The following is a 23,835-nucleotide window of genomic DNA, read 5'->3' as shown; positions in this document are numbered from 1 at the left end:
TACTGGTGCGTGTTATTTAGAACCAAGCAGAATGGAACTCGTCTTTAACGAGGAGTCAGACCAACACGGCAGTCATACGAGGCTTAAGGCCTGGAACCATATACGTCTTTCAGGTGCGGGCTCGGACTGTCGCTGGATTTGGACGCTTCAGTGGCAAAATGTACTTCCAAACCATGACTGAAGGTAGGAATCAGACCAACTATATTTAGACATATGTCTGCCCTCATGGGCTTTCTAATATGTAAGTCTGTATTTTTAAATTACTCATGTTTTGTGGTTTCCTGTCTTTTCACCTGTCTTTGTAGAGGAATATAACTCCATCATCCAGGAGAAGCTTCCCCTCATAATTGGTTCATCTGCTGCAGGGGTAGTCTTTATCATTGCAATCACTGTCGTCATAATAGTTTGTCGCAGGTGAGTCAGTAACATTACAGACTACTGAACAATAATAATGACATGGAAGTTTCCTCCAAAAATATATAATTTTGTAAGAACATACACTATATTGCCAAAAGTATTCCCTCATGTGGCTTGTCATGCATATGAACTTGAGTGACATCCCATTCTTAGTCTATAGGGGTTAATATGATGTCGGCCCACCCTCTGCAACTATAAGAGCTTCAACTCCTCTGGGAAGGCTTTCCACAGAATTTAAGATTGTCTTCATGAGAATAAGGTCTCAGCTACTAACTTCCAGTTCAGTGGACACTGGTGTGTTTTGCAGCCGCTACTAGCCGAGAAAACTTTTTACACCCTGATGTGTTTAAGATTTGTGTTCGTTTGGCCGATTGGACTTTTTTCTCTATATGTGAGCTATCTTTTTCTCTGTTATCAGTTCAGTTTTCAGTTGGGCAAGCAACAGCTTAACCCCTTAACACTCTAATCAGACGGCTTCGTGACCTTACCTGGCCACTGCGACTCATAATGTGGGTCAGTCTGATTTACATCTGGTCTGCTCTTGTTTGGACTCTTCTGCCACTCCTCACTCAGCCCGTGTCAGGTCTCCTCCAATTTATGGCTGCTGAGCTCCTTCGTCTCTGCTGGCACCTGTTCGTACCTCCACCGTTGATGCTGCGCCTCCACCCAGACATTGCTCTCCTGCCTCGCTGGAGATACATTCACTGAGGGTCTCCTGGAAACTTCCAGCTCGACAAAACCCATCCATTCCATCTGGTCCACCACTCGTCGGCCTTGCAAGAATGCCGGCCAGTCTGCCGACATGTTGGCCAGCCCAGCCAGATCGGCTAATCCTTCTGTCAAACCTGCCTCCACCGCTGTGATCTTCAGTCTGCTCAACATCCATTCACTCACGAACAAAGGACCTCTTACTCAGGATCTCCTCACTGACCGTAAGCTTGATTTTCTGTGTTTGACTGAAACCTCGCAACAACCCATGGACTTTTCACAACTTAACAATTCCATGCCACCTGGCTTTGTTTACATTTGTCAACCCCGTGGCTCAGGTCACGGTGGTGGTGGTGCCTGTGTCAATACCCACCGTCAGTTTTTCGAGTGTATTGTCTGTAAACTGTCTGGACCCACTCCCACCATCAAGCCAAGCCCTCCACATGTCTCCTCGATCCTCTTCCTACAGCTCTGGTTAAATCCTGCCTCCCCTCTCTCCTCCCCTTCATATCTGCCATCGTTCACTCTTCTCTTACCACTGGAAGTGTTCCCACTCTTTTCAAAACTGCAGCTGTGACTCCAATTCTGAAGAAGCCTGGTTCTGATCCAAATAATTACAATAATCTTCGCCCCATCTCTAACCTACCCATTATTTCCAAAATACTTGGAAAAAACTGTTGCTATTCAACTTCACTCCCATTTAACCCAAAACAGTCTGTATGAACAATTCCAGTCTGGTTTCCATAGCACAGAAACCGCTCTACTCAAAATCACCAATGACCTTCTCATGGCAGCTGATTCTGGACCACTCTCCATCCTCATCCTCCTTGATCTGAGTGCAGCCTTTGATGCCATCTCCCACAACATCCTCCTCAATAGATCATCTTCATTGGCATCACCCAAACCCCTCTTGTCTGTTTTCGATCTTATCTCACAGGCTGCACTCAGATCATCCAGCTTAAGCCTTTCAAATCCCACCCCTCCCCTGTTACCACAGGTAACCTCAGCACCAGGGGAACAGAGCTTTTTCTCACCCCACTCCCCGACTGTGGAACACTCTCCCATCCATAGTATCGACTCTCTCCCTGTCTTCAAAGCACAACTCAAAACTCACCTGTTTAAGAACACCTACTCACTTTAGTTCCCGGGTCACTGAATTCTATTTATTTTATGTGATTTTTGTTTGTTTGTTTTTGTTTTTCTTTCTGTAAAGTGTTCTTTTGAAAGGCTCTTACAAATGTACAAATGTACAAAATACAAATGTATTATTATTATTATTATAAATGTTGGATGAGAAGGCCTGGCTCACAGTCTCTGTGCTAATTCATCCCAAAGCTGTTCTGTCAGGTTGAGGTCAGGACTCTGCAGGCCAGTCAAGTTCTTCCACACTCGCTCATCCATGTCTTTATGGACCTGCTTTGTGCACAAAGTAGAACTCCTGAAAAACACCCCCACACCATAACCCCCCCCCAACAAACTTTACACTTGGCACAATGCAGTCAGACAGGTACCGTTCCCAGACTCCTCCCTCAGATTGGCAGATGGAGAGGCATGACTCATCCCTCCAGAGAACACGTCTCCACTGCTCTAGAGTCCAGTGGCGGCGTGCTTTACACCACTGCATCCGACACTTTGCATTGAGCTTGGTGATGTAAGGCTTGGATGCAGCTGCCATGGAAACCCATCCATGAAGCTCTCTACACACTGTTCCTGAGCTGATCTGAAGGCCACATGAAGGTTGGAGGTCTGTAGTGATCGACTCTGCAGAAAGTTGGTGACCTCTGTGCACTATGACTGTAGAATATTTAGTAGCAAGGAAATTTCACACCTGGACTTGTTGTACGCTGGAGTTCCTGAGAGCGACACATTCTTTCACAAATGCTTTTAGAAGCAGTCTGCATGCCTCTGTGCTTGGTTTATACACACATATATATTTATATGTGAGTGAACTGGGTGGGTGAGTGAATACTTTTGGCAATATATTGTACATGTTTATTTTGAGTTTTAAGTACCATCTCTGCTGTGAGTTATTGTCTATATAAAAACATGAAACTAAAGCAATTGCAAGATACAATTTGAAATTAAGCAGGAAATGTTCAAGTCTTCACCAGAGTGTGAGCTTTTGAGGTACACGTGTTTTTTTACAAAGCCACAAAAATGGTACAGAAGTCACTTTATCAAAAGGAGGGTAGAAACACAAACTGCTGTTTTTGTTGTTTTTGTTTTCCTGGAGTAGTTCAAACTCAAGATTTGACCATGTCAGGCTACGATTATTAATTTATTTAACATATATATTGTATCCTACATTTTGTTTTCTACATTTTCAGCTGAAGCATTTTTTGTGGTGCTGATATTTAATTTTAGCACATTATAAGCCACCACCTCATGCTTAGTGGTCATGTATCAGTTCTTACTGTACATTAGCATAAAAACGGAGCTTGGGCTTGATTCATCACTAATTCAGTTCCAATGTGATTGGTAGAGTTTGTTGTTGTTTCTGAGTTGATGGAGCTACATGCAGACCTGTCTGTTTGATTCCAGCAGGAGAAACTCTGACAGACCAGAATCTGACTATACAGACAAACTCCAACATTACACCAGTGGCCACAGTAAGCACCTTTTTACTGCAAGCTGTTAATAGTCATTAGTGCTGTATTTTGTCAAATTGGTTTAGTTTTGGGGATTGCAGGGAAACAATTGTTTCTACTCTGTGTTTTCATATTTCAGTTGGTGTGTGTGTATATCTGTTGCTGTTTCTTCCATTTCTCTGTTGAAGTGTCACCTGGAATGAAGATCTACATTGACCCCTTCACATATGAAGATCCCAATGAAGCAGTTAGGGAGTTTGCCAAGGAGATTGACATTTCCTGTGTAAAGATCGAACAAGTGATTGGAGCAGGTAAAAGAAGGAGGTGCATTAGAAAGGAAATGACATCAGTAAAGACAGGCAGTAACTGCTGAGGTTTTAACAAGTTCTCCCTGGAGGTGTTTAATACTCAGTACACCAGGACGTGACTTTCTTGACTTTTATTATATTAACTACTTGTGGTGCTTTTTCACTTCCTTCGTGAATGGTAGACATGTATGGTTCATTTTTCTTAATATCTTTGTTATACCACTATATATAGGTATATAGTCAGATGACAAAAACTTGGTTGTTTATGAACAGTTAACAACAGAATGACATAGACATGTAGAAATGATTTATAACCTGTAATTGAAAAAAAGACATTTAAAGGACTGGTACTGCTTTCTCTGGTCAATAATTTAAGATCTCAAGTCACATCTTGGCTGTTAATCTAATGTAATCATGTAACTTCAAACTGCTGCCTTCATAGTAATTCATTTAAATTTTAAATAAATATCTATACAAACTGGGGGGGGGGGGGGTAATTATTTGATCCCTCACTGATTTTATAGGCTTGCTCACTTACATACAATCGGACACTCTCTAATTTTTATGGTAGTTTGAATGGCTGCAGATAGAATATCAACCAAAAATCCACATAAAAGTTCTAGATTGATTTGCTATTGAATGAAATCATTATTTGATCCCCAAGGAAAACATGACTTACTGCTTGGAGGAGAAACTCTTGGTAGCAAGCACAGAGCTGTTGGCCCACTCCTCTTTACACAAACTCTCTAAATCCTTTAGGTTTTTTGGCTGCTGCTTGACAGCTTGAAGCTTCAGGTCCCTCCACAGATTTCTATGGGACTGAGGTCTGGAGACAAGCCTGGCCACTCCCTGACCTTCTTAATTAAGATTAAGAAGTCACTGCACTGTTACCACCATGCTATAACTTATAAATACCATGAAACTGAAAAACACAACTCTAACACAACATAAACAACTGAACACAATATTCCATCTATGTACAACAAAATATCAAAGGCAATTTGACTGATGGAAGTGCTTGTATGAATGAGTGTTAATGGGTGAATGCAAACGTGCTGTATAATCCCGTTGAGTGCTCAGAGTAGAAAAGCACTATATAAGAATTAGTCCATTTACCACAATTATTCTGTATGGTAAATGGTAAATGGACTAGCTCTTATATAGCGCTTTTCTACTCAGTATGAGCACTCAAAGTGCTATTACAACATGTTTACATTCACCCATGCACTCCCATTCAGACAAGCACTTCCATATGTACTAAGCTAAGTGCTTTTTTAATTAACTATCATTCACACACATTCATACTCCGACGGGACGGTCGGAGAGCAACTTGGGGTTAAGTATCTTGCCCAAGGATACATTGGCATGTAGCCTGGAGTAGCCAGGAATCGAACCGCTGACCTTCTGATCAGTAGGTGACCTGCTCTACCTACCTGCTCTAATCCTGCCCAGATTAGAGCAGTTTAAAAAAAATATGATGTTGACACTAAATAAACTGATTTTTATGGAAACCTGTCTAGCACCAACTGCAATGGTAAGAAATAAGAATGGTTTCAAATTTTATTAATTTACCTTCTGCTCACTGCTCCTTTCTTCCCATCAGGAGAGTTTGGAGAGGTGTGCAGTGGAAATCTCCGACAGCCTGGGAAAAGGGAGATTTTGGTGGCTATTAAGACTTTGAAGGCAGGGTACACTGAACGCCAGAGGAGAGACTTCCTGAGTGAAGCATCCATCATGGGTCAGTTCGACCACCCCAACATCATCCATCTGGAGGGGGTGGTTACCAAGAGCAGCCCTGTTATGATCATCACTGAATTCATGGAGAATGGATCCCTTGACTCCTTCCTTAGGGTAAAAGAAACACACTCTCTAATTGTTAGTAGTTTCTCTTTTTATTTATTTATTTTTCTTCTTTCCCACCTTTTTCTCCACTTTCACATTTTCTCCTCTTTGCAATCACACAGATGATGTTTGATTAGGACCAGTGTGTTGTTTGGGTCCCCTGGGACCTAACAGAGACGGCTTGCCCAGTTCATGACGCCTTGAAAAGAAATACCCCCCCGACCCTGAGGCGGGGGCCTGTGTCTTAGCGGGTCAGCAGTCAATTGATGTTAATATTTTAATGGCTGAAGGTGGGGATAAGCCTACTCTCAGGGAGCCCTCTGAATTCATATCCCCCAACTCCTATGGACAGACTGGAAACATGTTGTTGTTAGAGGTAAAATAAACAAATAGTAAATAATTGAATAAATGAAAACAACACCATCAAAAATAATTACAATAAAAACAATAAGTAGCAGATGAGGAGGAAGGAGATAAAGAATAATATGGAATATGGGGCAGAGATTATTTAATGCACAGCTAGTTAACTAGAGCATAAGAAATTGGAGGATGGATGATAATATTAGTAAGAAGAAGAAGAAGGAGAGCACAAACAGTTACATTATTAAAATCCTAATCATCAGGGATTGGAAAACAAATGTAGTACCAATAAGCACAACAATGACATCATAAAAGTTAGTTAGTTTATTATTATTGTCACATACAGGTAACAATGGCACATCAATACCTGCAATTTTGAAATTCTTCAGCCCAGGCCCCTCAATATTTCACATTTAAAGACCAAAAGCAAATTGCACATGAACACTTAAATAAATAGAATGAAGTAGAATATAAAGTAAACTATATAAAAAGACTGTAAAGACTATATACAGATAGAATAAATATAGAAGCAAAATACAGAGTACTTACTTACTGTGGCTTACTGTGCTCCTAAAATGCTACACATGTAGTAGTAATAGTAGTAGTAGTGTGTGTGTGTGTGTGTGTGTGTGTGTGTGTGTGTGCGCTATCATGTAGTGATCATGAAGATGTGCAATGGGAGACTGAGCTGTAGGCTGCTCGACCAATCAGACATTAAAAGTATTACAATACTATTTTCTGTGACCTTTTTTCAAGAAAAAAAAGTAATTTCTCTTTATTTTGTATTAGATACGTAAGACGATTCATTTTCTGTATACATACAGTATATTTAGTGCTTACCAATTTAGAGTCACCATTAACCTAACAGGCATGTTGGGGGGCTCCAGATTCTTCCCAGTCCTGTGGAAAGAAGCTGGAGTCCCAGTGGAACAGAGCACTTCTCTCTCAGGTGCCGTTTACACGAGACCGTTTTCACTTTGAAACGGCGTCGTTTTGATGTGTTTCGGCCTTCTGTTTACACGACAACAGAGTGAAAATGATGTGTTTCTGAAACGGGGTCCAGAGTGGAGCGTTTCAGAAACGCACCGGCTTGTGTTCTCATGTAAACACTTGAAACCGGGGTGATTTGAAAACGCTCGACTCGCACATGCGCACTATGGTTGCGACGGCCACAGTTTTTCACGCACGCGCAAATTGATAAACAGTACTCGCGGATTCACGAGTGCTTCTTATGCTTTTGTTGTGTTTTCACCATTTTGTAATTCAGCGTTGTGTGCAGCAGCGATCCAACCTCATCGGCAGTCCACACAAAACCTCTCACATTGGCCGTTTTGTAATGAACAATTTGCCGCACTACCTACTGTGTCACTCCACGCATGCGCGTCTTGCATAAACAAACTTTGCAAAGAGAAAACCAACGCCAACTTGTGGCCTAGCAGGGGAACTACATCGTTTTCATCGTTTTCATCATTTCCATCGTTTCACGTCATCGTGTAAACGCGGATCGTTTCTGAAACGCCATCATGTAAACGAAAGGCTGAAACGCATCAAAAGGACACAGTTTCCAGTGAAAACGGCTTCGTGTAAACGGCACCTCAGCCTGCTGGCTTACTTGTGGTTCCTAGGATACTTAAGAGTAGAATGGGAGGCAGAGCCTTCAGCTTTCAGGCCCCTCTTCTGTGGAACCAGCTCCCAGCTTGGATTCAGGAGACAGACACCCTCTCTATTTTTAAGATTAGGCTTAAAACTATATTTCTTTTCCACTGACCTGTTTTTACTCTGTTTATACCCTACTCTTCATTTAATCATTAGTTATTATTAATCTCTTGCTCTCCTCCACAGTATGTCGTTTGTCCTGTCTCTCTCCCCCCTCACAGCAGATGACCCCCCCTCCCTGAGCCTGGTTCTGATGGAGGTTTCTTCCTGTTAAAGGGAACTTTTCCTTCCCACTGTCACCAAGTGCTGCTCGTAGGGGGTCGTTCTGACTGTTGGGTTTTCTCTGTAATTAATGTAAGGTCTTTACCTTACAATATACAGCACCTTTAGGTGACTATTTGTTGTGATGTGGTGCTGTATAAACTGAATTGGACTTAACTGAATTGAATTGAATGTTGAAAATTTTTCTTGGTTTAGAAGGCTCTTGTGTTTCTTGCTAAAACAACATTTGCAGAACTTTTCTATAGAACCTGGTACCCAAGTAATGCAACTAAATTACACTGGATTTTAATTTCAAAGGAATTATTTTTACAGTTTAATATCTGAAAAAGGTTGCACATGGAAGCAGGCAGAGTGGTTTTAACATAATGCTTTGAGTCCAATGTTGGGTTGTTATTTTTTTCATGTAGTTTTGTAACAACCTGTGACGAGACAAAGCTCTGGAGAGCCAGCACATGTAGTTGGTGTGGAGTGAATTTATTTAAATTTACATTCATTTTTTGTTGTTTTCTTAAAAGCAAAATGATGGGCAGTTCACCGTGATCCAGCTGGTAGGAATGCTGCGTGGCATAGCAGCGGGAATGAAGTACCTGTGTGACATGAACTATGTCCACCGAGACCTGGCAGCTAGGAACATCTTGGTCAACAGCAACTTAGTGTGCAAAGTGTCTGACTTTGGCCTGTCACGATTCCTTGAAGATGATACTTCAGACCCCACTTACACCAGTGCTCTGGTGAGTCCTTATCACTGACTACAGAGGCAGAGGCCTGCATTCAGTACATTTCAACATGAAGCACTTCATCTATCTATCCATCTATCCATCCATCCATCCATCCATCCATCCATCCATCCATCCATCTATCATGTCACTCTTAATACATTTCTTCTTTGTTCAGGGAGGGAAGATTCCCATCAGGTGGACAGCACCAGAGGCCATTCAGTACAGGAAATTCACCTCCTCCAGTGACTGCTGGAGCTATGGCATAGTCATGTGGGAGGTGATGTCCTATGGAGAGAGGCCCTACTGGGACATGAGCAATCAAGATGTGAGTAAAGCCCTTTCAAATAGCCAGTATTTGTGTTTAAGTGCACATCAGTAAACTGTCACATAGTAGTAACTGTCTTCTTGGGCTTCAGTTAAGCAGTTTGAAATTTCTGCCAGAATAATGTGGTAAAGGCTCATTACACAGCATGTCGTCAGTGAAAGAAAATCTTTCATAACTGAAGTTGCATCTAATTTGCTGGTCGCAGTGGAATAAAAAATATATGATTTCTAAACATAGAACAATATCTTTTAACTTAACTAGTGGTTTCAACATAAGAACTATTAAGCAGCGTCTTTTATGGGGGGATCTGGGATGGTGCCTCTGGATTGGCAGACTTGGGTGGTGTTCCCATCTTTAAGATGGGGGACTGGAAGGTGTGCTCCAGTTATAGGGGGAGCACACTCCTCAGCCTCCCCAGGAGGTTTTACACCAGAGTACTGGAGAGGGGAGTCTGCCTGTTCATTGAACCTTAGCTCCAGGAAGAACAATGCAGTGTTTGTCCTGGTTATGGAATGCTGGCCCAGCTCTTTGTCTTCTCAAGGATATTTGAGTGTATGTGGGAGTTTGCTCAACTGGTCTACATGCACTTTGTGGACTTGGAGAAAGCATTCAACCATGTCCCTCAGAGTATCCTGTGGAAGGTTCTTCAGGAGTAAGTGTGTCTGGCCCATTGTTATGAGCTTGTGTTGAGCAATAAAATCTGTAAAAACCATTATATGCTTTTTCCATTTTTAAGTGGTTTGAGGTTTCACCTCCAGCTTTGTAAGGTATTGCTTCAGCTACTCCCAGATGCTGCAGTTGGCACCTGCTTTTATGAAACCATTATTAGAACCAAATACAATGTGAATTCCAAAAATTTGGGACACTGTGTAAAATGTAAATAAAAACAGAATTTGGTTATTTGCAAATCTATAAACCTGTATTTTAACATATCAAAAGTTCAAACTGAAACATTTTATTGTTTCATAAAAAATATTAGCTAATTTTCAATTTGATGGCAGCAACAGGTCGTGAAAAAGGTGGTAAGGGGCAACAAAAGGCTGGAAAAGTAAGTGGTACTATAAAGAAACACCTGGAGGAATATTTTGCAACTAATTAGTTTTATTGGCAGGAAGTCCCCAATATGACTGGGTATCAAGAGTATCTGAGAGAGGCAGAATTTCTCAGAGGATGGGCAGTGGTTCCCAAATCTGCAAAAAACTGTGTCTGCAAATTGTGGAACAATTTCAGAATAATGTTCCTCAACATTAAACCCACAGTACATATTGTCAGTAAAAGAGTCAGAAAAACTGGAGAAAAGGACAAGGCTGAAAATCAGAATTGGATGCTTGTGATCTTCGGGTCCTCAGGTGGCACCGCAGTAAAAACAAGAGTGATTCTGTCATGGAAACCATTGCTTGGGTTCAGTGGCGGTTCCTGATATGGGCAACATGGGCAGCCACCCAGGGCGGCTTCTCATCTAGGGCGGCATGACCCTAATAAAATTAGATGCACACAATTGATAGAACACAAAGCACATTTCAGTTATAATTAGGGATGGGAATCGAGAACCAGTTCCCAGTAATTCAACTCCTTGGAATCGTTAGTCTGCTTGCTTAATGATTCCACTCATGGATTCCACTAACATGAAGACGCATTTGTGTGATTACATCACACACGCGTCTTATTTGGTTCGGAATATATTCAACAGCGTCAAGATAAAAAGCATTACAAAATTATGTTCAAAGAGCTTCAACAACAGCAGCAGCTGTTTTACTGCAGTCTGTGCACACGCAGCAAGCGCAAAAAAGGCGGAGCCGTTACCGATGAGTATGGAACTGCAGTATGGAAGTTAAAAAATACAGATGAATTGTTAATACGAAAAAAGGATTTCTAATCCAATCACTCAATCAATGGAATAATCAATACTGTAGTTGCAACCCTATTTGGCTGTACTGCTTTCACTATACTGTATGAATTAATCTCCGTCTCCTGGTTTAGTTGGTGAGGACTGCCACAGTCTGGCTGGCTCAGAGGTTCTCGCACACCTTACAGTTGTGTTTTATGTTAAAATATTATTAGTATTTATTTTGAAAGAGGAATTCTTGTTTTTTTTAATACCAGTTTTAATTTTGTTCTACTTTACATTTAAAAGAGTTAATGCAAACCAACCCATCTGTGGTATATTTATTCACTAACCCAATGAGAATCGATACTAGAATACTAGAAGAGTCTGGTTGCTGAACTGGCCTACTTGCAGTCCAGACCTTTCACCAGTTGAAAACTGGTGCATTGTGAAATCAAAAATACGACCAGGGCTTGTAGAGCAGCTGGAATCCTCAATCAGAAAAGAACAGGACATTCCTCTCCTAAGAGTCTATCAGCTGCTCTCATCAGCTCCCAGATGATTATGGACTGTTAACAGAAGAGGGATGTTACACAGTGGTAGCCACAGCCCTGTCCAAATGTTTTGAGATGTGTTGCTACCATCAAATTCGAAATTACCTCATTTTGTTTTTCTTAAAGTGGTACATTTTCTCAGTTTATACATTTGAGATGTTTTCTACGTTCTACTGTAACACAGCATCCCAACTTTTTGGAATTGGGTTTGGAAAAATATGACAATTCTGAATCACTCAAATCCTTAAGAGTCAAAGACAATTTGTCAGAACATGTAAATGCAATGTTACCCTGCTGCTTTTAGGATAGTAAAAAACTAAATAAAAAAAAATCTGAATCCAAGTTAGCTAGTGGGCTGCAAAGATTACACTCAACTTTTTGGCCATCATTCTTGTTGATTTTTAATTTGGTTTTATTACTTTTGTGGTTTTACAGTATTTTTTCTTTTTTTTAAAGTCAAAGTAATAAAAATTTAAGGCTTGATGCTCAGGTGAACGCAGTGGTGAAATCCTGCTTCTTTCAGCTGAGAAGACTGTCGGAAATCAAGCTTCTATTTTCAAAATGTAATCTAGAAACAGTAATACATGCTTTTATAACATCTCGTCTTGATTACTGTAATGCCCTTCTGACTGGAATGAGCCAGGCCTCCATTGCTCGTCTACAGCTGGTGCAAAATGCTGCTGCTCGATTTTTATCTGGTACAAACAAGCGAGAGCACATCACCCCAATTTTAGCTTCTCTTCATTGGCTTCCGGTTAATTTACAAATCCATTTTAAAATTCTTTTATTTGTTTTTAAGTCTCTTAATGGTTGGCCCCATTTTATCTATCTGAACTGCTGCACTCATGTGTTCCATCTCGTTCCCTTTGGTCAGAAGACCAGATGCTTTTACTTGTACAAAGGCGCAACGAAAACTCAGGGGTGATCGAGCTTTTGCAGTTGTGGCTCCAAAATTATGGGATGGTTTACCGCTGTATGGCAGACAGGCTCCTTCACTTGCTGTTTTTTAATCTGTTTAAAAACACATTTTTATTCCTTGGCCTTCGACCCAATGTGAGACTTAAATCTTAAGACACTGTTATAGCTCTTATTTAATGAATGAATGAATTAATTTAATCTCTTACACCTTTGTTTTATTTCTGTATCTCATTGCCTTTTGACCTGTTTTGGTTTTTTATGTGTGATGTTATTGTACAGCCCTTTGGTCAGCCCTGTTGTTTTTAAAAGTGCTTTATAAATAAAGTCGTATGGTATGGTAAAAATTGGGCCAAGTTAAATTATATAAATGGGAAAATAACAATAATAAATAAGCAAAAATAAATAAAATAATTTAATACTTAAATAAAATAGAAAAAATAAAAATGTAATAAAAATATATATATTAAAAAAAGAAACATACATAATCACAGTAAAATGAATGGGTGACATTCAAGGAATAGTGCATCATTATTAAAAAAAAAAAACTTTGATTGCTGATGATTTTGTTAATATCAGTTTGTAGGTCTAGCTTAGAATGAGGACTGGAATCAGGGGAAATTGCTAATCCAGACATAAGAAACAAGTTATTTCCTGATTAATAAATAGAATTTATCACAAGGACTGCACAGCCAAGTCAATTTTGTATGCACTGCACTCAGTTGCTGAGCACGCCAAAAGACAAACACTTAACATAAATATATACATTCTAGCAACTCCTGATTTTCATGTCCATTACCCAGTGTTAAGGTCACTGTTGTTAATGATAACCCAACAGATGCATTCTCCAAAATACAAAGTTTCAAGTAATATTAGAGTCACCATATTCTACAAGCTAAAATGTTGACTATATGGTGAATACCAACAAAAACTGGCGCGACTGATTTCATTAGTTGTGCTTTCTGTCTTGAACAAAATGAACAGTATGGCAGAATTCTACTAAATGACTACTGCAAAATGCTAACTAATTCACTCCAGAGCTTGTTATGCCAAGCATATTTTACTTAGGTTCTCATCAGGTTCTCAGACATTCACTATGAGTTTTCATGTCAATTGCTGTAGGTAATTAATGCCATAGAGCAGGACTACAGGTTGCCACCTCCTATGGATTGTCCTAGCGCACTCCATCAGCTAATGCTTGACTGCTGGCAGAAAGATCGCAACAACCGTCCCAAATTCAGCCAGATTGTCAGCACACTGGATAAGATGATCCGCAATCCCAACAGCCTCAAGGCCATGACACCACTGTCATCAAGGTATAGCAGGAAGAACCATTATTTCATAGTGAGAGTAACTGACACCCAAGCAACTTCTTAACTTTGTCTTTTTTTGTCTTTTTTGTATCCACCAGTGTTCACTTAGCTCTGCTTGACCGCAGCACTCCAGATTTCTCCTCTTTCAGCACTGTGGATGAGTGGCTGGATGCCATAAAAATGGGCCAGTACAAGGAGAACTTCACCAATGAAGGCTTCACCAGTTTTGATGTAGTCTCTCAAATGACCATGGAGTATGTTAGATACTTTTCTTATATCAAAAAGACAGGTCACACAAAGAAAGTTGGGATGACAATATTGAGTGTTAATGGTAGTTATTATTACAACCCTCAAGGTCAAGGGCAGGCAAGAGTTAAAAATGCTAGGCTATATATATTTAGCTGGATAGTGTAGTGGCTACAGTGCTATTTTGGGGACTTTGGGGATTTAGATTAGATTAGATTAGATTAGATTAGATTAAACTTTTTTAATCCCTTTGGGAGGGTTCCGTCAGGGAAATTAAAGTTCCAGTAGTGCTGTTTACATTATAGTCACACAAGCAGAGATATAGTTGGAAATATTGTCAGTCGTAAATATACAAGAATATACAGTCAGAAATCTACAAGCAAAGAATAAATAGATAAATAATAAGCAAAGACACAACAAGACAAAGAAGATATAAGATGTCAGACAGCTGAGGTAATAGTTGCACATTGATATTATTCATTGTCCAGTACTGTTTTACGTTACATTGTGTTTATGGTCAGGCTCAGGCTGCTCCCCCCCCACTGTCCTCCTGTTGCCCCCCCCCCCCCCCCCCTCCCCCCCAAAAAAGAGGAGTTGTACAGTCTGATGGCGTGAGGGACAAAGGAGTTTTTCAGTCTGTTGGTCCTACACTTGGGAAGCAGCAGTCTGTCACTGAACAAACTCCTCTGGTTGCTGATGACCGTGTGCAGAGGGTGACTGGTATCATCCATAATGCCCAGTAGTTTGTCCAATTGAATCCCAGCCAGGGCATGCATCCAGTAAGGGTCCCCAGGCTAGGCCCAAGCCTACCGTGGAACATGAGCGAGAGATATATGACTGAAGTGATGCCAGCTCAGCTCTAACAAGGTCCGAGTCATGTGTTGAGGAACCAGGACATACTGAGAACACCTGGCCTGCTAGAACAAGTCTACAGCGTAAGTGGAAAAAGGGATGAGAATAAGGAACTGTTGTAACGCTGCTATGCATGTAACCCCAGGGAAAGGGGTTACATCAAGAGGAGGTAGGACCTACAGATTCTTCGACATCCAACATCTAGATGAACATTGAAACAACTATTAGGGCAGTGTTTACTCCAGAGCAACTGCTATTGCGACTAGACCAGTGGTTCTCAAACTTTTAACATCATGCCCCACTTTGCTGGTCAGAATCAAGGGGGGAGGTGAGGTGACACAACAGCTCTATGTAAACAAAACACAGTTGTCGCTAGCCACTATGCTAACCATAGACATACCTGCTGTCATGGGCTACTGGAATTTCCTTGTTCCGCCGTGAAAATTAATCTGATGTTCAACATTTGTTCTGCATGACTATTCTCCCGGGTCGTTTGTGCCCCACCTGTCATGACTCTGCGCCCCAATCTGTCGGGCACGCCCTACAGTTTGTGAAACACTGACCTAGAGACTGATGAGATACAACACAAATGCTATGGCAAGGGGGAGCCAGGACGTCACGTCAGGGGGGGAAATTTCATCATCCACACACTGCGTGATTGGGCAACAATCCCCAAGAACAACTACTATGTTGAATGCTAGAGCAGCTGACCTAAAAGAAAAGATCATGGCTAAGCTGGAACCCTGGACCCTCTGTGGTTGATTACCAAGACTATGTAAAGTAACCTCTGAAAGTAAATGTAGCATTACAGACAATCCCTATGGAGGCCATTGCTCTATACCACAGCAACAGTGATCTTTGAGATGCTTGGCTATAAGATGAATTCTATGGACAGGAGATTTGAGGCCAAGATCAAGGCAGCAAAGAGAGAAGTTAAGCAACTATCAGAGCTGCAGAAAGGTGTGATGAAGAGAGGGGTGCCTAAGAAGTACAACAAGGGACTGTTCCTATCCAATTACTTGCCAATAACTTGTCTCAGGACATCATGAAAGCTCCTGTCAGGCATCGTAGCAGCTAAGATGAACAGGCACATGGCTCAATACATGAGCGGGGCCCAGAAAGGAATCGCCAGTAACACCAGAGGAGCAAAACACCAGCTACTTGTAGATAGAGCAGTCACTCAAGACTGTAAAACCAGACTGACCAACCTGTGCACTGCCTGGATTGACTGCAAGAAACCTATGACTCAATGCTGCACACATGGAGCCTGGAACTAGGAACTATAAAAGATAAACAGGACCCTAAGAGCCGTCATCGGGAACTCAATGGGGATGTGGAGGACAACACTAGAAGCCAACTTCAAGCCACAAGTCACCATCAAGTGCGGGATTTACCAAGGAGATGCTCTGTCCCCACTGCTGTTCAGCATAGGCCTCAACACCCTCAGCAAGATCATGAACAAGGCTGGCTATGGATACTAACTACTGAGTGGAGCAAACAATAGCCATCTCCTCTACATGGATGAGATCAAGCTGTATGCCAGGAGTGAATGAGACATTTATTCACTGATTCACACCACGAGGATCTACAGCAATAACATCGGAGTATTATTCGGACTGGAGACGTGTAGTTGGATGGCAACAAAGAGAAGGAACATAGTCAGAACTGCACTACTGGAAGGTAACAGTGCACACAATGAGGACAACTGCAAGTAACTTGGAATCCCACAGGCAAATGGGAACCATGAAGAAGCCACTAGGAAAGCTGTAACCGCGCTGATCCACACAAGTATGATCTGCAGTAATGGCATTAGAATGTCATTCAGACTGGAGAAGTGTAGTCAGATGTAACAAAGAGAGGGAAGGTAGTCAGAACTGAGGGGCTGCACTACCAGCATTATGAAAGGGCAGGTGTGTACCACCAGCAGATTGAAGAAGTGGCCAATATAGAAAAATCCTACCAATGACTGGACATTGTCTGAAAGACAGTACAGAGGCACTATTCATGACAGCACAGGAACAAGCTCTAAGCATGAGATCAATATAGGCTGGGGTCTAATATACCAGGCTGTGTAGAAATACCCCTGAGACAATCCAGTACATAGGGTGCATAGGGCATAAATGGAACATCATAACCACATGGCTGGAACAGTTAACACACGCAGTCCACCTGCACAAGCATAAAAACGCCAGCAACAACATCGGCCACTTATGTAGGTTACGTTGTATCTCTGCATAGACCCAGCGCTGAAGCCTGAATCAGGGGGAAGCTGGACGAGGAGGCTGGGGGAGAGGGAGGTCTGGGCTCCACTGCTCAGGTTACAGCCCCCCGCAACCCACCCTGGATAAGTGGAAGAAAATGGTTTGTATTGTACTGATTTTGATGCGTGTGAATCATAGAACAACGAGCATCGTTCATAATGCGCGACACAGTGCACCACACTTTTAAGTGGCAATTTATTCATTTTTTGGATGTTTTTTTTTTCATATCCAATATCATCATATCATTTGTAGTAACGCATTTTCATATATTTAAAATCAATTAATTTAAAATTTTTTTCTTCGTTGTTTGGCATGTAAGGTTCAACGTTCATAATGCCCGATGTGCGATGTCGCACAGTTAAGCAGCATTTAAAGTGCGAGTCATTATAGAAGAATGTAATTAATTATTCAAATGACTTTGGTTAGACAGTTTTTGACATTGACATCAAGAAGACTTGATTCCAAGGTCAAGATAGCACACAGAGAAGTTAGCCAACTGTCAGAGATGCAGAAAGGTGTGATGAAGAACGGGGTGCCTAAGAAGTACAACAAGCTGTCCATATCTGAGGCCTTAAAAACTGTCAAGCAAAGACTCACAGCCTTGGCTAACCACTAGAAGATGTATACCAGAGACATAGAAGCCAAATGTTCTCCACTGAACCATCCAAAGTTTACTCTCAGTGGCAGGGGAACAATATGACAATAACCCTAGACTGACCAACCTGTGCACCGCCTGGATGAACTACAAGAAAGCCTCTCTCATACATGGATCTTGGAATGCCCAGAACTATACAAGATCAGCACCCTAAGAGCCTTCATCAGGAACTCAGTGGGGATGTGGAAAACTAGAGGCCAACTTTAAGCCAATTGCAAAAGTGAAATCCCTCAAAAGTGAGGGATTTACCAATGAGATGCTCTGTCCCTACTTCTGTTCTCCATAGGCCTGAACCCCCTCAGCCAGATCATTGACAAGACTGGCTATGGATACCGACTATGGAGTGAAGCAAACATCAGCCACCTCCTCTACATGGATGACATCAAGCTAAATACCAGGAGTGAATGGCATATTGATTCACTGATCCACACCACTAGGAGCTACAGCAATGACACTGGAATGTCATTCAGACTGGAGACGTGTAGTTGGATGGTAACAAAGAGAGGGCACCTGAAAGAACAAATGTGTTTTCACGGGTTGAAAACCCAAGTAGAAGACATGTGTAAGGTAAAGTCCAAAGTGGTCCCAATGCTAATAGGAGCATAACACTATTACCCACAAAGTAGAAGAGGCGCTCCAGGAGATTCCAGACAAAATCAGAGGTCTATCTAAGAGACTGTACAAAAGAGACTGTCATAATTTCCAAATAATATGAACTTTAAATTTAATTCAAAATAAGACCATGATAGCATATTAATTGTTTTGGTTTTTTTAAAACTATATGTTCATTTTTGTCTGTGTAGGTTCAAAGTCATCCAGGTCATGGTAGTTTCTGGTGCTTAAAAAAAGATACTGGAATTCCTGTAGTTTCTAGAAGATATTTCACTTCTCATCCAAAAGACTTCTTCAGTTATAAAACCAAATGGAGGTGGTTGTTGACCCACTATTGATCATGTGAATAATCACATAAGCCAAGGTGTGAAAAAAAGGGTTGGGTCATTACAACAGTGGTTTCACACTCTATCTATCTATCTATCTATCTATCTATCTATCTATCTATCTATCTATCTATCTATCTATCTATCTATCTATCTATCTATCTATCTATCTATCTATCTTATTTCTACAAAGTCATCCATGTCCCCAAAATGAAAAGCTGAAGTTGTTTTCTTGGCATATTGAAGGAGACCCAGTGTGTATAACGAAGGCACAAGTGCATGCGAACGTCCATTGAGAGATCTAAAAGTAAATGCTGTGCTTAAAGTGTTGTAGAGTTGATTGAAAGGAAGGTTGGCAAAATTTCACGATTGTTTATGGTACAAGTCCCAGAAACTTTTGTTCTCACCTTGTATATTATAAAATACACAAACAAAGAATGCCTTGTGAGATATGTCAAGTGTTAGTCTTGTGGTGTTCTTAGGTGGTACTGACAGATGATTTGTTTTCAGGGATATCCTCCGAGTGGGAGTGACATTGGCTGGTCACCAGAAGAAGATTCTGAACAGCATCCAGTCAATGAGGGCCCAAATGAACCAGATCACCTCTGTGGAAGTGTGATCTCATAGACCAGGAGCACAAAGACTCTGTTCACTGTACGACGTCCAGCTGCCAGTAACCCTGCATTGAGGACACAGAGACTATGGCTTCAATCGAACCTCAGATTCACCTTTCCTTACTCCAAACACTGTCCAAAGGCTTCCATCAGTATGCAGCACAGCACAGATGTTGGGTAGTTTTGTTGAAACTGCTGTAAATTCAGGTAACAGTCATGTTTGAGGGTTGTTGACCATAACCATCGGCATCTAATCTTCAAACTACTACAGTCAGATTTATTGTTAATTTCCAATCACTCTTCCTCTTGCTCCACTACCAGCAAGTTAAGTTATTCTTGCAAATTTTCTAAAATTGCCCTTGTAATTTGAATTTTTGTCACATTGAAAGGTAATATTTAAAACAGCATTAGCTGGACTCAATGAACTGACTAGTGCAAAATGCAAATCATGCGTTGAGCGCATTTATTTATAACTGCCACCTTCACCTTACTGCTACCTCTGTCCCACAGTAATTGTGGACTTTTTATTAACTATTAGAGTTACAATCCAGAACGTTTTGTCAGATCAAACCCCCTTTTTGGTACAGGTAATTTTACATTTACATACAGTGTGTGGTGTGAATTCAAAAAAGGAAGCATTGCCTAACTATGACCATAACCCTCCTTAGTTTATTTAGCAGTTAAAAATCCAGCTCTTATTAACATTGCATTACTGGTGCACAGATGATAGTTGTTTTGGGATATCTTTATTGTGTTTATGGGCTCCAAGACTGAAATTAAGTGAAGACGTTTGGTCTTTAAAATGTCTCTTTAAATGGTCTTCGTAAATTTCAGTGTCTGGTTGTCCATAGTTGTTTCAACTGGTGAAAGGACTTATGACACAATGAAGGAACCAGGTACCTACTATCGACCCACAGACTTTAGAAGGATCTTTATAACAAATCATGTTTGTGGTGGTCATCTTACATGTCATAAATTGACACCTAATATGTTGAGAAGTTAATTGATTGCTTTTTTACAGACATCTTACCCAAAAAGGGAATATTTTAACTCTGAAATATAGTCCTTGTCACTTGAGATGAACTATTAATTAGACCATGCTGTTTGCTAATTAGACCATGCTTTCCTGTTACTTCACTGTCCTATTTGCTGTTGGAGCTCTGATGAATAACTGTAAATTCTGAATCAGGATTCTGACTAGCAAACAATACTTTGCAATATGCTTCTCAGTGCTGTACATATGTTTTGGAGGTAACGGTTTACAAGTTTTCATGTTTTACAGTCAGTTGTTCAAGAGAAATCCTTTTTAACTTCCAGTTGTCGTGTTGTACATATCAGTCTATTTTTTCATTTGAGAAGATAACCTGACAGAAAAAAGACTGCACTTTTATATGGCACCTTTTAATCATAGCTGTTACACAAATTGCTTTACAGTATTTCTTATTCTCACACACCAGTGGCAGCTACGCAAGGCGCTGGCTTGACGACAGAAGCAACTTAGGATTCAGTGTCTTGCCAAAGGAGAGTTCTGTATGATGAGGCAACTCAGCTACTAACCCTGAATTTAGTGGCGCAACACTACTTGAGCCACAGCTTCCCAAATGGTGTCTGCTACAGTCTAATTACCACACCAGCATTTATTAGTCTATCCTCTAAGTAGTTTAAAAAACATCCAAATGTGCTCCAAATTTTAAAATTTCATGTCAGGCTGTAGAGGAGTGCTTTTTAATATAGGTCAGAAACATAATGAAAAATGTAATGAATTATGTGCAAAGTGTCAGATTAAAGTGGATGATAGATATCCCTTTATGGAATGACTTCTAAATTTGACACCAAAGCGTAGCCTTTAACATCGAACTATGTGTCACTTCTTGACTGTGACAACCTACAATGTCAGTTTCTTGGATACATAAATTACACAAACTCCTGCTTTCATAATTACAGATACAGATCTATTCATTGTGAGACAACTAGTTCCTTTTTGTGAAAAATAGATTCTCGTAATTAGTATGTCATATTTTCTCATTAAAAAAACTGGATAGCATTTAATAATACGATCCACAACCTATGCTATAATTTCCCATATTTAACATGTTTTCATTTAGGATTTTTTTCAGTTATCTAAAAATACTTCTACTGTAGGTACATTGCAGCGAAGAGTAATCATTGGAAGTAACTAAAAAAAGAAATACATTAGACTAAAGTATAATAAAGTACTGCAATATGGAGTAGAAAACAGACACAAATTACTGTAAGAATGTTTTATTTCCTTTTGGAACAAACAATATTTCCCCTTCTTACTTTGTAATTACATATTACTATTTGGAGTCTGTACTATGGCATATCCTAGCCTCTGGCTGATTGCACTGCAATTAGTCTGTTTTGCTGTGCAAGCTGTAACAAGCTTCAGTTGTGTTTACAAATTGAAATAGCGCCATTCAATCATCCATTTTCTTCCGCTTATCCAGGGCCAGGGCCGGGTCACTGGAGCAGCAGCCTAAAAAGAAACCCAGACCTTCCTCTCCCCAGCTACGTTCTCTAGCTCATCTGGGGAAACATCAAGACATGTCCAGGCCAACTGAGAGATATAATCTCTCTAGTGTGATCTGCATCTATCACAGGGCCTCCTCCCAGTAGGACATACCTGAAACACCTCACCCAGGAGGCATCCTATAAAGATAACCTATAAAGATAACCAAACCACCTCAGCTGACTACTTTCAAGGAGTAGTGGCTGTACTCTGAGTCCCTCCTAAATGACTTAACTCCTTGCCCTTCTCTAAGGGAGAGGCCAGCCACCCTTTGGAGAAAGCTCATTTCCACCTTGTAAGGGCAATCTCATTCTTTTGGTCTATACTCAGAGCTTGTGACCATAGGTGAGGGTAGAGACGTAGATCAACTAGCAAAATAACAGCTTCACTTTTATGCTCAGCTCTCTCTTCACCACAGTGGACTGGTATAGCATCACATCACTGCAGATGCAGCACCAATCCATCTGTCAATTTCCCACTCCCCTCTCCCCTCACTTGTGAAAAAGACCGTGAGATACTTAAACTCCTCAGCTTAAGGCAGTGACTCATCAGTGACCAGGAGTGGGCACTCCAACCATAGCCTCAAACTTGGAGGTGTGAAACACTCTAATGCAAACTGGAGGCCGCCACCTGATGCAGCCAACAGAACCACAGCATGCGCAAAAAGCTGAGATGAGACTTTGGAAGGCTTCCACTTTGGTGGTCTCACACCAAAGTGGAATCCTTCCACCAGCTGACTACACTGAGAGATTCTGTCAGTAAAAATTATGAACAGAATTGCCAAAGTCTCTGGTGAAGTACAACACCCAGACCAAGTCTGAACAAGTCTGGCTTACTGCTGATAATGCGGAACAAGCTCTCACTGCATTTGTATAGAGACCAAATGGCTTGTAGCAATGGGCCAGATACCCCAAACTCCTGAAGCACCTCCCACAGGCACCCCCAAGGGAAGTGGTCAGATGTCTTCTCCAAGTGCACAAAGCACATGCAGACTGGTTGGGCAAACTGCTACGCACCGTCGAATATCCGAAAACCTCCTCCTGAATCCAAGGTTTGACCAACAGATGGACTCTCCTCTCCAATACCCTGGTGTAGACTTTCTCAGGGAGGCTAAGTAGTGTGATTCCCCTATAATTGGAGCACACCCTCTGGTGCCCTTTTTTCAAAAATGGGAACCACCACCCCAGACCTCAACAAGATGTTACTGAGACGTGTCAACCAAGACAGCCTTACAACATCCAGAGCCTTGAGAAACACAGGGTGAATTTCATTCACCCCAGGGGCCCTGCCGCAGAGGAATTACCTCCTCCATCTCCTTTCCCTTAGTGATGAGCGAGTCATCCCCCTTATCACCAGACTCTGCTTCTTCTGTGGAAGGCATGGCAGTGGGATTGAGGAAATCTTTGAAGTATTCCTTCCATTACTCGACTATATTGGAGTCAGCAGGTAGAGCACCAGTTTCCCCTCCTGAATCACCTGATGATTTGCCAAAATCATTTTTAGGGCAAACTGAAAGTTTGTGTACCATGGCATTATCTTACTCTTCCCACACCCGAGATTCTGGCTTCAGCTACTGCCAGAGCAAAGCCAAAGCTCTTCTTGGTCTGCCAGTACCTGTTAGCTGCCTTCAGAGTAACACAAGCTAACCAAGCCCAATAGTACTCCTTCTTCACCTATGGCTCCCTTGACCTATGGTGTCCCCCATCTGGTTCATGGCAGCCATCAACCACCTTGCAGCAGCAGCTCCATGCCACTGCCTCAACAGTAAAAGTGTGGAATAAGGTCCATTCTGAGTCAGTGTCCCCAGCCTTGTTCTGAATGCTGCTGTAGTTCTTCTGAAGGTGGGAATTAAAGATCTCACAGTCCAGGGCCTCTGCCAGATGCTCCCAGCACACCATCGTTTTGGACTGCATGCTGGACTGGCCTG

At 41.3% G+C, this 23,835-nt stretch overlaps 1 protein-coding gene across 1 annotated transcript in view; it reads left to right on the top strand.

Moving 5' to 3' along the window:
- Nucleotides 1–23,835, top strand: part of ephb2a (eph receptor B2a) — a 71,365-nt gene extending 47,530 nt beyond the window's left edge. Inside the window, exons 7-16 of the mRNA XM_030732716.1 lie at nt 21–183; nt 306–414; nt 3,667–3,734; nt 3,902–4,024; nt 5,625–5,872; nt 8,677–8,892; nt 9,056–9,205; nt 13,622–13,815; nt 13,911–14,066; nt 19,275–23,835. Of these exons, the coding sequence (XP_030588576.1) occupies nt 21–183; nt 306–414; nt 3,667–3,734; nt 3,902–4,024; nt 5,625–5,872; nt 8,677–8,892; nt 9,056–9,205; nt 13,622–13,815; nt 13,911–14,066; nt 19,275–19,383 (1,536 nt within the window). The 3' untranslated portion in view covers nt 19,384–23,835. The remainder of the gene's footprint in view (nt 1–20; nt 184–305; nt 415–3,666; nt 3,735–3,901; nt 4,025–5,624; nt 5,873–8,676; nt 8,893–9,055; nt 9,206–13,621; nt 13,816–13,910; nt 14,067–19,274) is intronic.

The sequence above is a fragment of the Archocentrus centrarchus genome, chromosome 7 (assembly GCF_007364275.1).
Source record: "Archocentrus centrarchus isolate MPI-CPG fArcCen1 chromosome 7, fArcCen1, whole genome shotgun sequence".
NCBI classification, from domain to species: domain Eukaryota; kingdom Metazoa; phylum Chordata; class Actinopteri; order Cichliformes; family Cichlidae; genus Archocentrus; species Archocentrus centrarchus.
Note: the sequence above shows the minus strand (reverse complement) of the source record. Positions and strands in the feature narration are given on the sequence as shown.